Source organism: Anomaloglossus baeobatrachus, chromosome 1 (assembly GCF_048569485.1).
Source record: "Anomaloglossus baeobatrachus isolate aAnoBae1 chromosome 1, aAnoBae1.hap1, whole genome shotgun sequence".
NCBI lineage: Eukaryota > Metazoa > Chordata > Amphibia > Anura > Aromobatidae > Anomaloglossus > Anomaloglossus baeobatrachus.
In genome coordinates, this window is record NC_134353.1 from 280,667,497 (window position 1) to 280,681,973 (window position 14,477).

The following is a 14,477-nucleotide window of genomic DNA, read 5'->3' on the forward strand; positions in this document are numbered from 1 at the left end:
GAGTATATGAGCAGGCTGGGGAGTATATGAGCAGGCTGGGGAGTATATGAGCAGGCTGGGGAGTATATGAGCAGGATAGGGGTTTATTATGAGCAGACTGGGGAGTATATGAGCAGCATGGGGAGTATGTGAGCAGGCTGGGGAGTATATGAGCAGGATAGGGGTTTATTATTAGCAGGATAGGAGTATATGAGCAGGATAGGGGTTTATTATGAGCAGGATAGGGGTTTATTATGAGCAGGATAGGGGTTTATTATGAGCAGGATAGGAGTATATGAGCAGGATAGGGGTTTATTATGAGCAGGATAGGGGTTTATTATGAGCAGGCTGGGGAGTATATGAGCAGGCTGGGGAGTATATGAGCAGGCTGGGGAGTATATGAGCAGGCTGGGGAGTATATGAGCAGGCTGGGGAGTATATGAGCAGGCTGGGGAGTATATGAGCAGGCTGGGGAGTATATGAGCAGGCTGGGGAGTATATGAGCAGGCTGGGGAGTATATGAGCAGGCTGGGGAGTATATGAGCAGGCTGGGGAGTATATGAGCAGGCTGGGGAGTATATGAGCAGGCTGGGGAGTATATGAGCAGGCTGGGGAGTATATGAGCAGGCTGGGGAGTATATGAGCAGGCTGGGGAGTATATGAGCAGGATAGGGGTTTATTATGAGCAGCATGGGGAGTATGTGAGCAGGCTGGGGAGTATATGAGCAGGATAGGGGTTTATTATGAGTAGCATGGGGAGTATATGAGCAGGATAGGGGTTTATTATGAGCAGTATGGGGAGTATATGAGCAGGCTGGGGAGTATATGAGCAAGACATTACCCGATAACAGTGTCAGCAGCAGATCCTCGCCCCATAAGTGTGTCATGACCACATTTTTTGCTTAAAATTTAATTTTCCTCCTCTAAAACCAGGGTGCGTCTTATGGTCCGGTGCGTCTTATAGTCCGAAAAATACGGTACTTGTTTTATTGCTGCTTTCTATTGACTTTCTAACTATAGATTTCTGAAAAGAGAAGCTGTTGCTTTAATAACATTTCATAAATCAATAGTACGCTTGAAAATAAACAACTTTGTATTCTATCTTATCAGAGAAATTCATTCTGCTCTTCTCTCCTCCTGGACTGATTAGTTATTCTCAAAACTCTTACTTTATTGGTGAAATCTGTATTCTGTAAAGGCAGATTATTACAAGTGATTAGCGAGCACAAACATGCTCGGGTGCTCTCTACTTGTAATGAGCAGATGGGTGCTCGGATGGGCGCGACTCAAGTGCCTGAGTTTAATGGAAGTCGATGAGGAATTCAAGCATTTTTCTGAGATTTCTTACATTCCCCATTGACTTCCATTATACTTGTCACTCGAGTCATGCCAATCCCAGCATCCAACTGCTGGTTACAAGTCCTGGGCACCCACTCATGGTACATTACTGAGATAGAAGATGGCAGGTAGTACTTGAGATGAGATTCTATGTGGGGTGGGGGAGGAGCTAGAGGCAGAGCTCCGCCCCCTCCTCCTTCCACTCCCATCTACATTGAATCTTTTGAGTAGTAACTGCCATCTCCTCTCTGTGATGACAGTAATGTAATAATCTACTGTATATTCACTGAATACAGCTTTTCCCAGTAAGTTGAGAATTTTGAGAATGACTGATCAGTCTAGGAGGAGATATAAGTGTCGCGGGCAGGGAGGACGCCGCCACCGCGCGCTCGCTAACGCTCGGGTCCGGCGCTGCTGCAGCTGCTGCTGCTCGGTGGCTCGAGCAGTGGACCGGATCCGGGGACTCGAGCGACGCTCCTCGCCCGTGAGTGAAAGGGGTGGTTGGTTTGGGGGATTTAGTCCGTGACGCCACCCACGAGTTGTGGTGAAGATGGGCACCACTGCTGCTGGTGACGGGGATCCCGGGAGAGCTGGTAGGGAGCAGCTGGGATGTTGTTTTCCCCCTCCGTGGGTAGGGGTCGGTGGTCCCGGGGCCTGGTGGTGTGATGGGGAGGCAGGGTTGGTGAGGTGCAGGGTTGCAGGGGGACAGCGTGGCGCGGTGCCGGATGGCACGGGTGTACTCACTCAGTAAGAGATGCACAAAGTCCTCGGTAAACCAAACGGCTGGATGGACGGGTCCCGCAGCCGGCTGCAGTGTCTCTCCCCGGACAGGTGATGGCGGCTGTCTTTCCCTGCACCTTGATGTACTTGTTTGACTACGATGGATCCCCAACGGTAGTCCGCTCTCCGGTGTATGGATGCCGGAGGAGCCCGTTTGCCCGCAGGCGCTGACCCTTGGGTCTCTAGCCATAGGCGGTAGCTGTATACCCTCACGGTGTGGGCGGTTGCCTTCTATCGGGTCTTTGGCTGTTAGGAAACCCCTGGGGTTCCGGTCACACTCGGATTTGACTATTGTCGGCGGCTCCAAGCCTGGTCGGGGTCCAATGGCCCTGCCTGTGTGTGCTGGCTTCACTTCGCTCCCCGGTCGGTACCGGCAGGCCAACGCCCGACCCCGGTCCTACGGTTCCGCGTTGCTTCACCACTCCTGCAGATGGCCACCACTGCCTGCCAACCTTGTTGTCAGTGCCTGGGCCACAAACCCAGACACTCTCCACTTCACTCCTCTCACTTCAACCTCCAGGACAAATCTGTCTCTCTTCCCGCCTCCAGGCCTGTGAACTCCTCGGTGGGTGGGGCCAACCGCTTGGCTCCGCCCCACCTGGTGTGGACATCAGACCCTGGAGGGAGGCAACAAGGATTTTGTATTTGGCTAATGTTACTGTCTAATAGGGGTGGGGGGTGTTGATGTGTTACCTGTGACGACCTGGCTAGTCCAGGGTGCCACATAAGCACATTTCTCTGATAAAGCATATTACAAAGTTATTTATTTTCTTGTGCATTATTGGTTTATTAAATTTAAGTGAAAATTAATCATTATCCCTGAATACAAAGTAACATAAGACATGAGATGTTGTGCATCGGTCACACCTATGCTGTAGTCATGGCTGTAAATGTGCACGCACAGTGCATGAGAGCCACGCTGTATACTAACTATTGGAAATGTCCGCTGGTGCACATCTATCCAATGACTTGTCACTTAACACTTTGGCAGATATCTACACGTCACAGTAACCTTGATACTACAATTAGTGTTGAGTGAGTAGGTAACTGTTCGTACTCACTAAGCTGTTAGTGAATACTGTCCGCTACTCGCATATTCGTTACAAGTAATGGTCACAATGTAAGTCAAAGGGAAATACTCGGTAAGTAACGAGTAACCCGAAAGCCGTACTTTTCGTCCGAGTAGCAAATAGTACGGCTTTCGGGTTACTTGCTACTTGGCGAGTATTTCCCATTGACTTACATTGCGCTCGCTACTCGAATATGCAAGTAGCGGACAGTACTCGCTAACAGCAGAGCGAGTACGAATAGTTAACTTCTCGCTCAACACTAACTAAAATGTTTAATAGAATGGAATGAGAAACCTATAGTCAAACAAAGGAAACAAGTAACCATTGTACTTAAACATGTTAAAGGTAAAGAATTCTATCCCTATGGAAAAACCATATAGAAGTTCAGCACAAAAGATCAAATCATTCCGAAGGAGAAAACAATCAAAGAACCAATAACTTGAAAATATACAAACATGCATATAAGCAAAAATGTCTGATACGCAGCCGGTACAATCACATAGAACGTCTCCTAAACCGGAGTCTGTCTCGGTTGCAGTGCAGGCCCATATGTTCCCCACAGCTGCGCTTTCCTTCTCATCTGTGTGTAAAATTGGCACAGACATTGTTTCTTTTTTTTTTTCCTGCAACAACTAAAGATCTGTCTGTTTTTCATATTGTTGCAATTTGAGGATAGAGGATTCCTCGGTCGTAAAACATTTCCAGCGCCCTTTGTGATCCAGGATATGGAATAGTGCGATTAATGAGGTGTAGAACAAGACCTTATTAGCTAATAATCCAGATTGCATTGACTTCAAAACACAAGCCATTGTCATGGAGTGCGAGAGCTTTGCCTGATATGGCAAAAAAAGACGGCTGTGAAAAATAATCTGTCTGGAGTTCACGTAGTTCATCTTTCCGGGCACTGTCTGCAAGCAAGACTTACATTACCGCGTCTAATTTTTCAGCTGCCACTTAGATGCCTTACATACACAGATGTAGGAGTGGGACCTAGTTATTTAGTGTGTTTTTCTCTTGTATTTTTGATCCATTTTAGGTGAATCCAGCGAATACAGTCAATATTGCTCAAATTCCAAAGTCGACCAGTTTTATTATAGCAACAGTTATATTACAATTGATATCTACTAGGTAGGTGATATAAATTATGCATAGTAAGATATCTGACCTATGGGGCTCCACACCTCGATCAAGGTATTTAGATTGATCTGGAAGCCAGGGGACCTGAGTTAAATAGCACTAAATTCTACCTAAATAGCCGTGAGGGATGATACATGATTGGAATACTTGAAAAGCATTTTACACTTTATTCACGAAGGCACCTTTTATTGTGTGTGTTCTTTTAACAGCAATATTAAAAGTTACGTTTTATTAGATCTCCTCAACTGTTGCTACTATAGTTCATTTAGGTGGCAGTCATTTTCCCTTAGCTGCTATCCTGCTTTGCAATGAATTGCCCAACAGCAATTACATGAATATAAGAAAAAAAAAAACCTCCACTAACTTCTATGAGAGTATAGTGGACATTACGATTAACTAGTCTAGCTTAGAAGAAAGCTGGTTGTGGTCATTAAATGTAAGAAATAATATTTATAGGGAGAAGGGGAGTTGGAGTTAATTTTGGATGGAACTGGAATCAGTGGGAATGTACAAATTTCTACTCCAGGTTTATAAAAATAAAATATATATATGTTTTTCTTCATATGAGTTATGGTACAGTTTTATAGCTTGCGTCATTACGGATGCGGAAATAACATAGGTGAACTTGTTTTTACTTAGTACATAATTTTTAATGGCAAAATATTTTTCATGCTTTATTTTGATCTATACACACACACACGTGGTCAAAATTGTTGGTACCCCTCGTTTAATGGAAGAAAAACCCACAATGGTCACAGAAATAACTTGAATCTGACAAAAGTAGTAATACATTAAAAAAAAAAAAATTATGAACAAATGAAAGTCAGAAATTGCTTTTCAGCTTCCACGGAAATTTAAAAAAAATAAAACTCAGGACAGAAATGATAGTACCCTTAATCTAATATTTTCTTGCACAACTTTTTGAGGCAATCGCTGCAATCAAACGATTCCTTTAATTATCAATGAGACGTCTGCACCTCTCAACAGGATTTTGGCCCACTCCTCAAGAGCAAACTGCTTTAGTTGTTTTGTGTTTGAAGGTTGCCTTTTCCAGACGGCATGTTTCAGCTCTTTCCATAGATGCTTAATAGGAATTAGATCAGGGCTCATAGAAGGCCACTTCAGAACAGTCCATTGTTTTCCTCTTAGCCATTCTTGGGTGTTCTTAGCTGTGTGTTTTGGGTCATTATCCTGTTGAAAGACCCATGACCTGCGAATGAGACCAAGCTTTTCAACACTTGGCAGCACATTTCTCTCTAGAATCCCTTGATAGTCTTAAGATTTCATTGTAAACTGCACAGATTCAAGACACCCTGTGCCAGATGCAGGTAAGCAGCCCCAGAACATTAGAGCCTCCTCCATATTTCACAGTAGGGACAGTGTTCTTTTCTTGATATGCTTCATTTTTCCATCTGTGAACATAGAGCTAATGTGCCTTGCCAAAAAGTTCCATTTTTGTCTCATCTGTCCATAGGACATTCTCCCAGAAGCTTTGTGGCTTGTCAACATGTAGTTTGGCAAATTCCAGTCTACCTTTTTTATGATTTTTTTTTTTTTTTCTTTCAACAATGGTGTCCTCCTTGGTAGTCTCCCATGAAGTCCATGTTGGCTCAAACAATGACGTATGGTTTGGTCTGACACTGATGTTTTTTGAGCTTGAAGTTCACCTATAATCTCTTTAGAAGTTTTTCTGGGCTTTTTTGTTACCATTCATAAACCCTTTGATTTGTCATCAATTTTATTCCTGCGGCCACGTCCAGGGAGGTTGGCTACAGTCCCATGGATCTTAACTATCTGAATAAATATGTGCAACTGTAGTCACACGAACATCAAGCTGCTTGGAGATGATCTTATAATTTTTATTTACCTTCAACATGCTTGTCTATAATTTTCTTTCTAATCTCCTTAGACAACTCTTTCCTTCACATCCTCTGGTCCATGTTGAGTGTGTTACACACCATGTCACCAAACAGCACAGTGAGTATCTGTAGCCCTATATACAGGTCCACTGACTGATTACAAGATTGTAGACACCTGTAATGCTAATTAGTGGACACACCTTGATTTAACATGCCCCTTTTGTCACATTATTTTCAGGGTACCATCATTTCTGTCCAGGCCTATTTCAAGAGTTATATATTTTTATTTTTTTAAAAAAATTCTGTGGAAGCATGGTTGAAAAGCAATGTCTGACTTTCATTTTCATAGATTTTTTATTTATTATTACTGTTGTCAGATTTAAGTTATTTCTTTGACCATTGTGGGTTTTTCTTTCATTAAACGAGGGGTACCAACAATTTTAACCACGTGTGTATATCCATATATATTTTTTTACTTTGTTAGAAATATAGACAAGTTTAGAAATAAAACTTAAAATATATTTTATTATGAATATTAATCCAAGGTCCCTATTGAGGAAAATTATAAATTGAGAACCAATTTTTCTTTTTCTATAAAAAAAATTTTTTGCTAATTATTGGCCATTTATGAAGGGTTCATAGCTAGAATCAGAGCCTGAGCTTATCAACTTTACAGCCCTGCTTCTGAGTATTCTCACCATTGTGAATACTACCTGTTTTTGCTCTTGTCCTTTTGTGGTTCCACAATAGGTTCTTAGTTTAGTTCAATAGGCACTCATTGTCAATAATAACGAGTCCTCGGATATCCACAGAGGCTCGTCAAGTAATTGGAGCTGAACTGTTAACTTAAGGCCGCTTTACACGCAACAACATTGCTAACGAGATGTCGTTGGGGTCACGGAATTCGTGACGCACATCCGGCCTTGTTAGCGACGTCGTTGTGTGTGAAACACAGAAACGACCGTTAACGATCAAAATTACTTACTTTATCATTGATCGTTGACAGATCGTTCCATTCCCGATTATCATTGCTGGTGCAGTCGCAGGTTGTTCGTCGTTCCTGCGGCAGCACACATCGTTACATGTGACACCGCAGGAATGAGGAACAACCTCGTACCTGCAGCCGCCCGCAAAGAGGAAGGAAGGAGGTGGGCGGGATTTTTGTCCCGCTCATCTCCGCCCCTCCGCTTCTATTGGGCGGCCGCTTAGTGGCGTCGCTTTGACGCCGAACGAACTGCCCCCTTAGAAAGGAGGCAGTTCGCCGGCCACAGTGACGTCGCTAGGCAGGTAAGTATGTGTGACTGGTGTTAGCGATGTTGTGCGCCACGGGCAGCGATTTGCCCGTGACTCACAACTGACGGGGCGGGTACGCTCGCTAGCGATATTGATAGCGATATCGCAGCGTGTAAAGTGCCCTTTAGGTCCTTAGTATTCAGAGCTACCTCTAAATCAGTACACTCCTGTGAATACTTTTTAGAGTTGTCTTTAGGAGCTGGCAACCACTAGATCTATACATAATTGTCATATGGCTTAGTGATGTAGTGTACAGTTCAGACCCATCCTACCAAGGCAAAATCAGGCACTATTGGGTTCTGTAGTGGGTATCCTGTAACACAAGAAATAACTAGTATATACACTATGCTATCTTATTAGAAGCTCAGTTTGTAGATATTTTGAGCAACTTTGTGAATTTTGGTAAATTCTTTGTTCTTTGTATATATTGAGTAAGGGCACTTTTACACTGGTCAGTATAATAAGCCGAATGAGCGTTCTTGGTAATTGCCTGTATGCATGTGGTAGAGATTATACAACAAATGAGCATGGTCAGAAAACTGCATGTGTTAGAGTATGGGCACATAATGTCTTTTTCAGGCAAATTACACCTGGAACCTATGTGAAAAAACTCAAAGAAAGCCCAAAACATGATATATCTGTATCGAGATGCAACCATTTAAAAAAAAAAAACAAACAAAACATAGAATAGCTTTTCTGTTTGAATGTTTTTTTATTTATTTTGTTAGTGTTAATATACGGTAACTTTTGTATAATATTTGTTACTTCTTTTATATGAATTGTCTGATCTGCCTTTTAGTAAATTGTTGCTCTTTGCAGATGAGCTTGTCATACTGTGGTCCTTTTCATTCTTTTTATAGGCGAACCTGACAAAGAGCTGAATCCTAAGAAGAAAACATGGGAGCAGATCCAGCCAGATCTTCTTACCAGTGATGACTGTGTTGCTACTTACAAAGGAGCACCATTTGAAGTCAATGGAAAAGGCGTATGCAAAGCCCAAACCATGTCCCGAAGCGGCATTAAGTAATTTCTGTGTGAAATGCACATTGTAATGCGGATGCCAAGAACCTGTCGGAAAACTAGAACAATAAAGGCCAATAATTTGTTGATGCCGGTTTCAGGTTTATTTTCTGTGTTTGTTTAAAGAGAATCTTTCAGCAGATTTTTGGTATGTCATCTGAGAACAGAATGTTATAGGCCAAGAGACCCTGAGTCCAACTATGTATCACTTAGTTTACTGGGTGCAGCGGTTCTGACACAGAGGTTTTAGATTTAGTAATGTAGCAGATCTCAGAAAGCTGCCCCTGCCCATATCAGGATCTCTATGTACAATGTCTATAGACAGTGAGCTGCTGATAACAGCAGGGGGCGTACCTGACTAGCTGACCTCTAGCTGGCCTAGTCCAGCAGTGATAAGCTCATAAAGCAAAAACAAACATTGCAGGTAAACACACATTGTGATAAGAGACCCCTAAATGCTATTATCCTGAAGATAAAGGCCTAATCAGCAGGTTAGTAGTCTTCCAATGCTGTCCAATCGTATTACTGAAAGTGCGGTTATTGAGAGAAAATTACATTTATTCCTCCTTTGAGACTCAGACTTTGTCTTTGAGGCGTACCCAGAGCACCTTCATGCAGAGTAAGTGGAGGCTGTAAGCACACCCCGACACTTCGATTGACAGCTTGCTCTGCAGCGCATCTGTGAAGATTGATTGGCTGTCAATCAGTTTACAACTGCCACTCATAAAGCTGAGCGGTGGCTGAAGCTGCTTCGTTGTGCCTCTATGAAAGCAGGCGACTCCCAGGAGGAATACAGTTCATTATCTCTTGGTAGTCAAACTTTCTGATAGGTGGCTGGACTCAACTAACCTTCAGATTAACCCAGGTTAGTAGCATTTGGAGACTTGATAAGTGCCCTTTAAATGGGTATTCCCAGCTCATACAATCATGTCAAATATACACGATATGCTATCAATGTGTATGGTAGATGTAATTCCACCACTGGGATTCGCATCTTTGAGAACGGGACCTCCTCACCTTTTTTGCTGGTTACCAGACACTGGCCCACAATACAAATGAAATAAGTCAGCCATCTGTATATGGAGCGTTGGGCTGGCAGCTATCTTATGTCTATGGGCAGCTTTACACTCCCCCTTCATAATTCCCCTCTCTTGCAGTAGTCCACAGATGCATATGCTGAAGAACTTTATGCCTCTTCTTTTTATTATTTTTTGCAGTCACCGATGTCCAACACTCATACTCATGCCTACAGTTTGGCATTATAGAGCCATGATTCACACTATTACATTACATATTTTTTTTCAATTATGCTTAACATTTTAAGGAAAATACTTTTTAAAAATCCCATTCACAATGCATTTGAAAACTTAGATTTTGGGACATGCTGTACAATGGCCAATATCACGAATAGTCATCTTAGACCATTTATGACTATATTGCTTTCTAGAGCAAGGTCACTGCTGCCATATACAGAACACTGATTTACATTTATATATGAATATGTACATCCCCAATTTCCTCTGAAGACCGGTCGTAAAGTAATCGCTGGTATCAGTCTGTTGTGATTCCTTTCCAGGCTGTTCCCACTGAATGCTATACAGCTTTTAATGTCTGGTAGCTGTTCTGCCTGATAAAATGCAAGATTTGATAAAGCAGTACCGCTCTTTCCTCATGTAGTGTTCCGTGTGGCTGGTCCCTGAAGATGCATCGACCATGCGCATTTTCCAGGAGAGTACAAAGACTTTTCGGGGCCGAGCTGATGAACTTCTCTTCTGTCAGCCGCATGTCTTCTAATCTTTCTGCATGAGTGAATACGACTGCAGTGAAATACTTCCAGTCGGGGCCCAGGAGATCCTGTAGAGTAGACAATTATTAGTTTTCGCAGTAAAATACACGGGTAATTTGATGTCGCAGTCTACAGCATTATCAGATCTCATTCACACAGGATTATTTTAATCTTTTTTTTTTCTCACGTTTTCCCAAACCAGGAATACAATTAGGGGCGAGGAATAAAGCATATATTTTTCGGCCCTGCTAAGGATTTATTGGGGTAATTGATGTTTTGTGTAGCAGTAGTCCAGTTTTTGGTTATTAAATAATTGTATTTATCAAGGGAAACCTCTTATATGTCAGATGTCTAGGGCCTCATTTAGATGCCTATTTTTTCACGTATGTATTCTATTCATCTTATTCCTCGATAGAACACATAAACATTATAGTCTATATGGCTGAACATACAGTCAAGTCCAGAAATATTTGGACATTGACAGAATCTTTGTGATTTGGGCTTTGCATACCACTCCGCATCTATCCCTGCACATGATGGCTGATTAAATCAGCCATGATGTGACTCTAAAAGCTGCGGGTGGATCTCTGACTTTTTTTCTTTTAACCAGTTAAATCCCGCTGTTAATCTCTGACAGCGGGATTTAAGGAGTGCCAATGGAAATTGGTGGTCATGACAGCCAAGGGTTAGCTGCTGACCCCTTTGTTACAATTCCGTGAACACCGGTTGCGAGGCGGCATTCATAGCAGATCGCAATTTCTGTTATACAGAGCAGTGCTCAAGCAGTGGATTATTGTAACTTCAAGGGTCCTAAGGGGACTACTTAATAAAATAAAAAGTTAAAAAAAAGTTTTGAAGAGAAAAAACCACAAGTTCAAATCATCCCCCATACAAAATAAAACAATTCAAATAAGTAAAAAATAGATATATTTAGTATCGCTGTGTTCAGAAATGTTCGATCTATGAAAATATAAAATAAATTAATCGTTAAACAGCGTAGCGAATAAAAAAAATAATAAAAACTCCAGAATTATGGGTTGTTTTTTTTTTGGCTGCTGCAGCAAAGGTAATCAAAACATTATCTGCCCCAAAGTGCTATCAGTAAAAATTACAACTCAGGGGGCGAAAAATAAGCTATCACTCAGCTCCAGAGCCACTGGCTCTCATAGATTTGTGACCTCAGGCACGCTCCAAGATACTGTAGCTGCCGTCCGGTCTCAAATCTCAGGAGACCAATCGAAGCAGCGCTGAAAAAAGTTGAAGCGGGTGTTAGGTGAGTGTACGACAGGGGGCAGGGGACTTACATATAAAAAACTGCTCCAGCACTGAAATAACATTTTAAAAAATACCGGCGCGGTGCTTTAAAGGGCTTTTGAGATAATTGTCCAATTACTTTTTGTCCCTTGAAAAAGAGGCAGGTACATCTCCCTTACTCCAATTAGGATGTGAATACCCGCAAATTAAAGCTGATAGTCTGCACTTTAAGCCCATATTGATTATGTAACTGTATCTTGAATATATTTTGGTGCCAAAGCTTTCACCGTCCAAGTACTTATCAAGCTAACTCTATGCCCATGCTTTTTTTTGGATTAGTGTTTGCAAAACTATCAATCGAACCTTTAATTTTTTTCTGACTCCTGAGTGAAATTCGCCAATGCAAGTCTGTGGGTCCATGAACAATTTGGACAGCACTTTAATGGGAAGGTGCCGAGTTTTTTAATTTTTGTATTAATACTAGTGATTATAGAATCAATTATTTTTAATACAAAATTAAATTATTTATTTTTAGTTTTTAATTATATTTTTACTCAAACACTGGGGGCTGCCATCTTAGATTTGTAGTGTGCAACGACATTTACCTCAAATACGATAGTCCCTGTGCATAAGAGATGGGGTCGGATGCCGACTACTATCTCCTGTACTATGGCTGCTTCCTGCTGTGACCTCGACACGGCCACTGGGCTGTCCAGATCACAGCTCAGGGAGGAGACTGCCGCCATCTCTGTGGAGTCAACAGCGTCTACTGTGTGGCTGTGTGCTCCACTGTCCCCCTGAGCATGGTGGCAGTGATCGGCGGCTGATCTTGGTGTGCTGTGGAAATCGCGCTGCGATCACCACTGCCCCCTGCGTGCTTGCTTCACGCTTCCGCCCCCCCCCCCTCATGTGATTGCCTTGGGCCTCTGCTCCCAGCAGCTCCTCGACACTGCTCTGTGTTCTGATCGCTGTCAGGATGAACAGCCGAGACACCAGGCTGACAGGAGAGGCTGCCGGGGGTGGAGGTCTGACCTGTGACATTTGTAGTGCAGTGTCGGGGTCAGACTGCAGATCACCCTTCGTCACGTCACCTTGGACCTCTGCTCCCAGCAGCTTCTCTTGTCGGTCTGGTGTCTCAGCAGTTCCTCCCCTCAGAGCACAGTATATGGGGGCACAGGAATATGGTGGCAGAGTATTTGGGGCATAATATACAGTGGGGTACAGTGTACAGTGGAGCACTATGTCAGCTGTCTTTCGTGACACTTTAGACATATCAGGATAACGTTGCTGTCACCAACAAAACGGCTCCGCACTGTGATCTTAAATTTCATCCTTCCTTATCCTTTTGGAAACACCCAGAAGGGGATGGGGGGTGACATCACATACAGGAGAGCAGATTCCACCCACTTTTGCTGCAGTTGTAATCCAGGCTAGTTCTGCAGTAGGATTTCAGCAGCTGCTCCCACTAGTGTTTAAAAGTGGAAAATATCAAACTTTTAAAATTGTTTTTTATTTTGCTCAATTAAAAAAAAATTTAAACAAAACATTACTACTTTTACATTTTCTCAGTTATTGAAAATTATTTTTATTTTTTTGACGACGCCTTCCCTTAATGGTATCCTAGTCATGTTTGATACTTACTGACAGTTGATTGAGGGAAGCTTTTTTTTTTATTTATATATATGAGAAATTTAATGAAACCTCGTGGGGAAAAACAAACTGACCAAACACTGGTGAAAATTGATATTTTTATTTTTTTTTGTCACTTATGAGAAAAAAAAGGATATTTTAATGAGGCCTGAGGATGAGATTACAGAAGGTGACTAGATACATGTATCCAAAACTGGGCCCACAGTGTTACCCAATGGCCATAAGATTTTCAAACCAAATCATGCTGCCATTAGCCATTGCAATAGGTAGTTTCAGATGCACCACATGGGGACTTCTGTATGAAAAATTGGGCCAGTCACCACAACAACTTGCTGACATGACAGACTGTGTATGTTTGTCTGCAGTGCGTATCAAGGCAGGAGATTCCTTTTATATTGATGCATTTTTTGGTCCATAAAAAATGACCAAAATAGTGCCTACTGGGATTTTTTTTTTTTTTTTTACCACTCTGCCTATTATTCCCCATGGGAAATCAGCTACCGTATGTGCACTGTGGCACACTGACTAATGGGTCGGTGAACATTGTGTGGCACTCACAGATAAATTATACCCTCATCTGACTGAGCCCTAAGACCAGATGGAACAGATCAGACTTATTTTGGCTACATCGGTGCCTGCAACGTTTTCCACTAAATTTGCAGTTTTTGACTGCCTCAAAAAAAAATTGGGGTACACAAAACCTTAGCGGTTTTTCCATAATGTTTCTATTGCGCTGTAAAGGTCAAAATGGGGTAAGTGCTGCACTCCTTCTGTAAAAAAAAACAAATAAATAAAAAATGGAAACTATTTATTCATGAGTAGGATGTTTTTTATTCCTAACTCCTGCAAAACGTCAGCGCTTTAAGCCATCACTATTATTCAGCTGCCTATTTTATTTAGGAAAAGTACAGGTAACCAAATCCCATAATGTTTAAAGTACTATGAAAGTTAATATAATAATTTTTTTATAGCGCCAAACCTATTCTGCACCACTTTACAGTTCAGAGGGGACATGCTAAAACATTTCAAGCATTACAGATCAACAAGAAGTACATAATTTGAATGAGGAGTGAGACCCTGCTTGAAAGATTACAATCTATCCGCAAATAGAGGTGACAGAAGAGGTAAAGAAGGCATTGAAGGTGTGAGAAATTGATGAAAGAAGGGTCCAGATTGAGGAGACATTTAGGAAGGGAGAAATTAGCAGAAGTTAGATTGAGGTGAAGTGATGGAAAAACAGTATTTTTAGTGCATTGTTAAAACTGGGTTCACTAGGAATGATCCGGATTGTTTGTGGAAGTGCGTTCTAGA

General features: G+C 42.1%; 2 protein-coding genes across 5 annotated transcripts in view; one reads left to right on the top strand and one right to left on the bottom strand.

Moving 5' to 3' along the window:
• AIMP1 (aminoacyl tRNA synthetase complex interacting multifunctional protein 1) overlaps nt 1–8,565 on the top strand; it is a 136,250-nt gene extending 127,685 nt beyond the window's left edge. For all 4 annotated transcript variants that reach the window (XM_075350488.1, XM_075350466.1, XM_075350497.1 and 1 more), the window contains one exon: nt 8,317–8,565. In XM_075350488.1, coding sequence (XP_075206603.1) covers nt 8,317–8,483 — 167 coding nt within the window. In that variant the 3' untranslated portion in view covers nt 8,484–8,565. The remainder of the gene's footprint in view (nt 1–8,316) is intronic.
• The window catches only part of GIMD1 (GIMAP family P-loop NTPase domain containing 1), a 56,128-nt gene continuing 49,807 nt past the window's right edge, over nt 8,157–14,477 (bottom strand). The window contains exon 5 of the mRNA XM_075350519.1: nt 8,157–10,330. Coding sequence (XP_075206634.1) covers nt 10,070–10,330 — 261 coding nt within the window. The 3' untranslated portion in view covers nt 8,157–10,069. The remainder of the gene's footprint in view (nt 10,331–14,477) is intronic.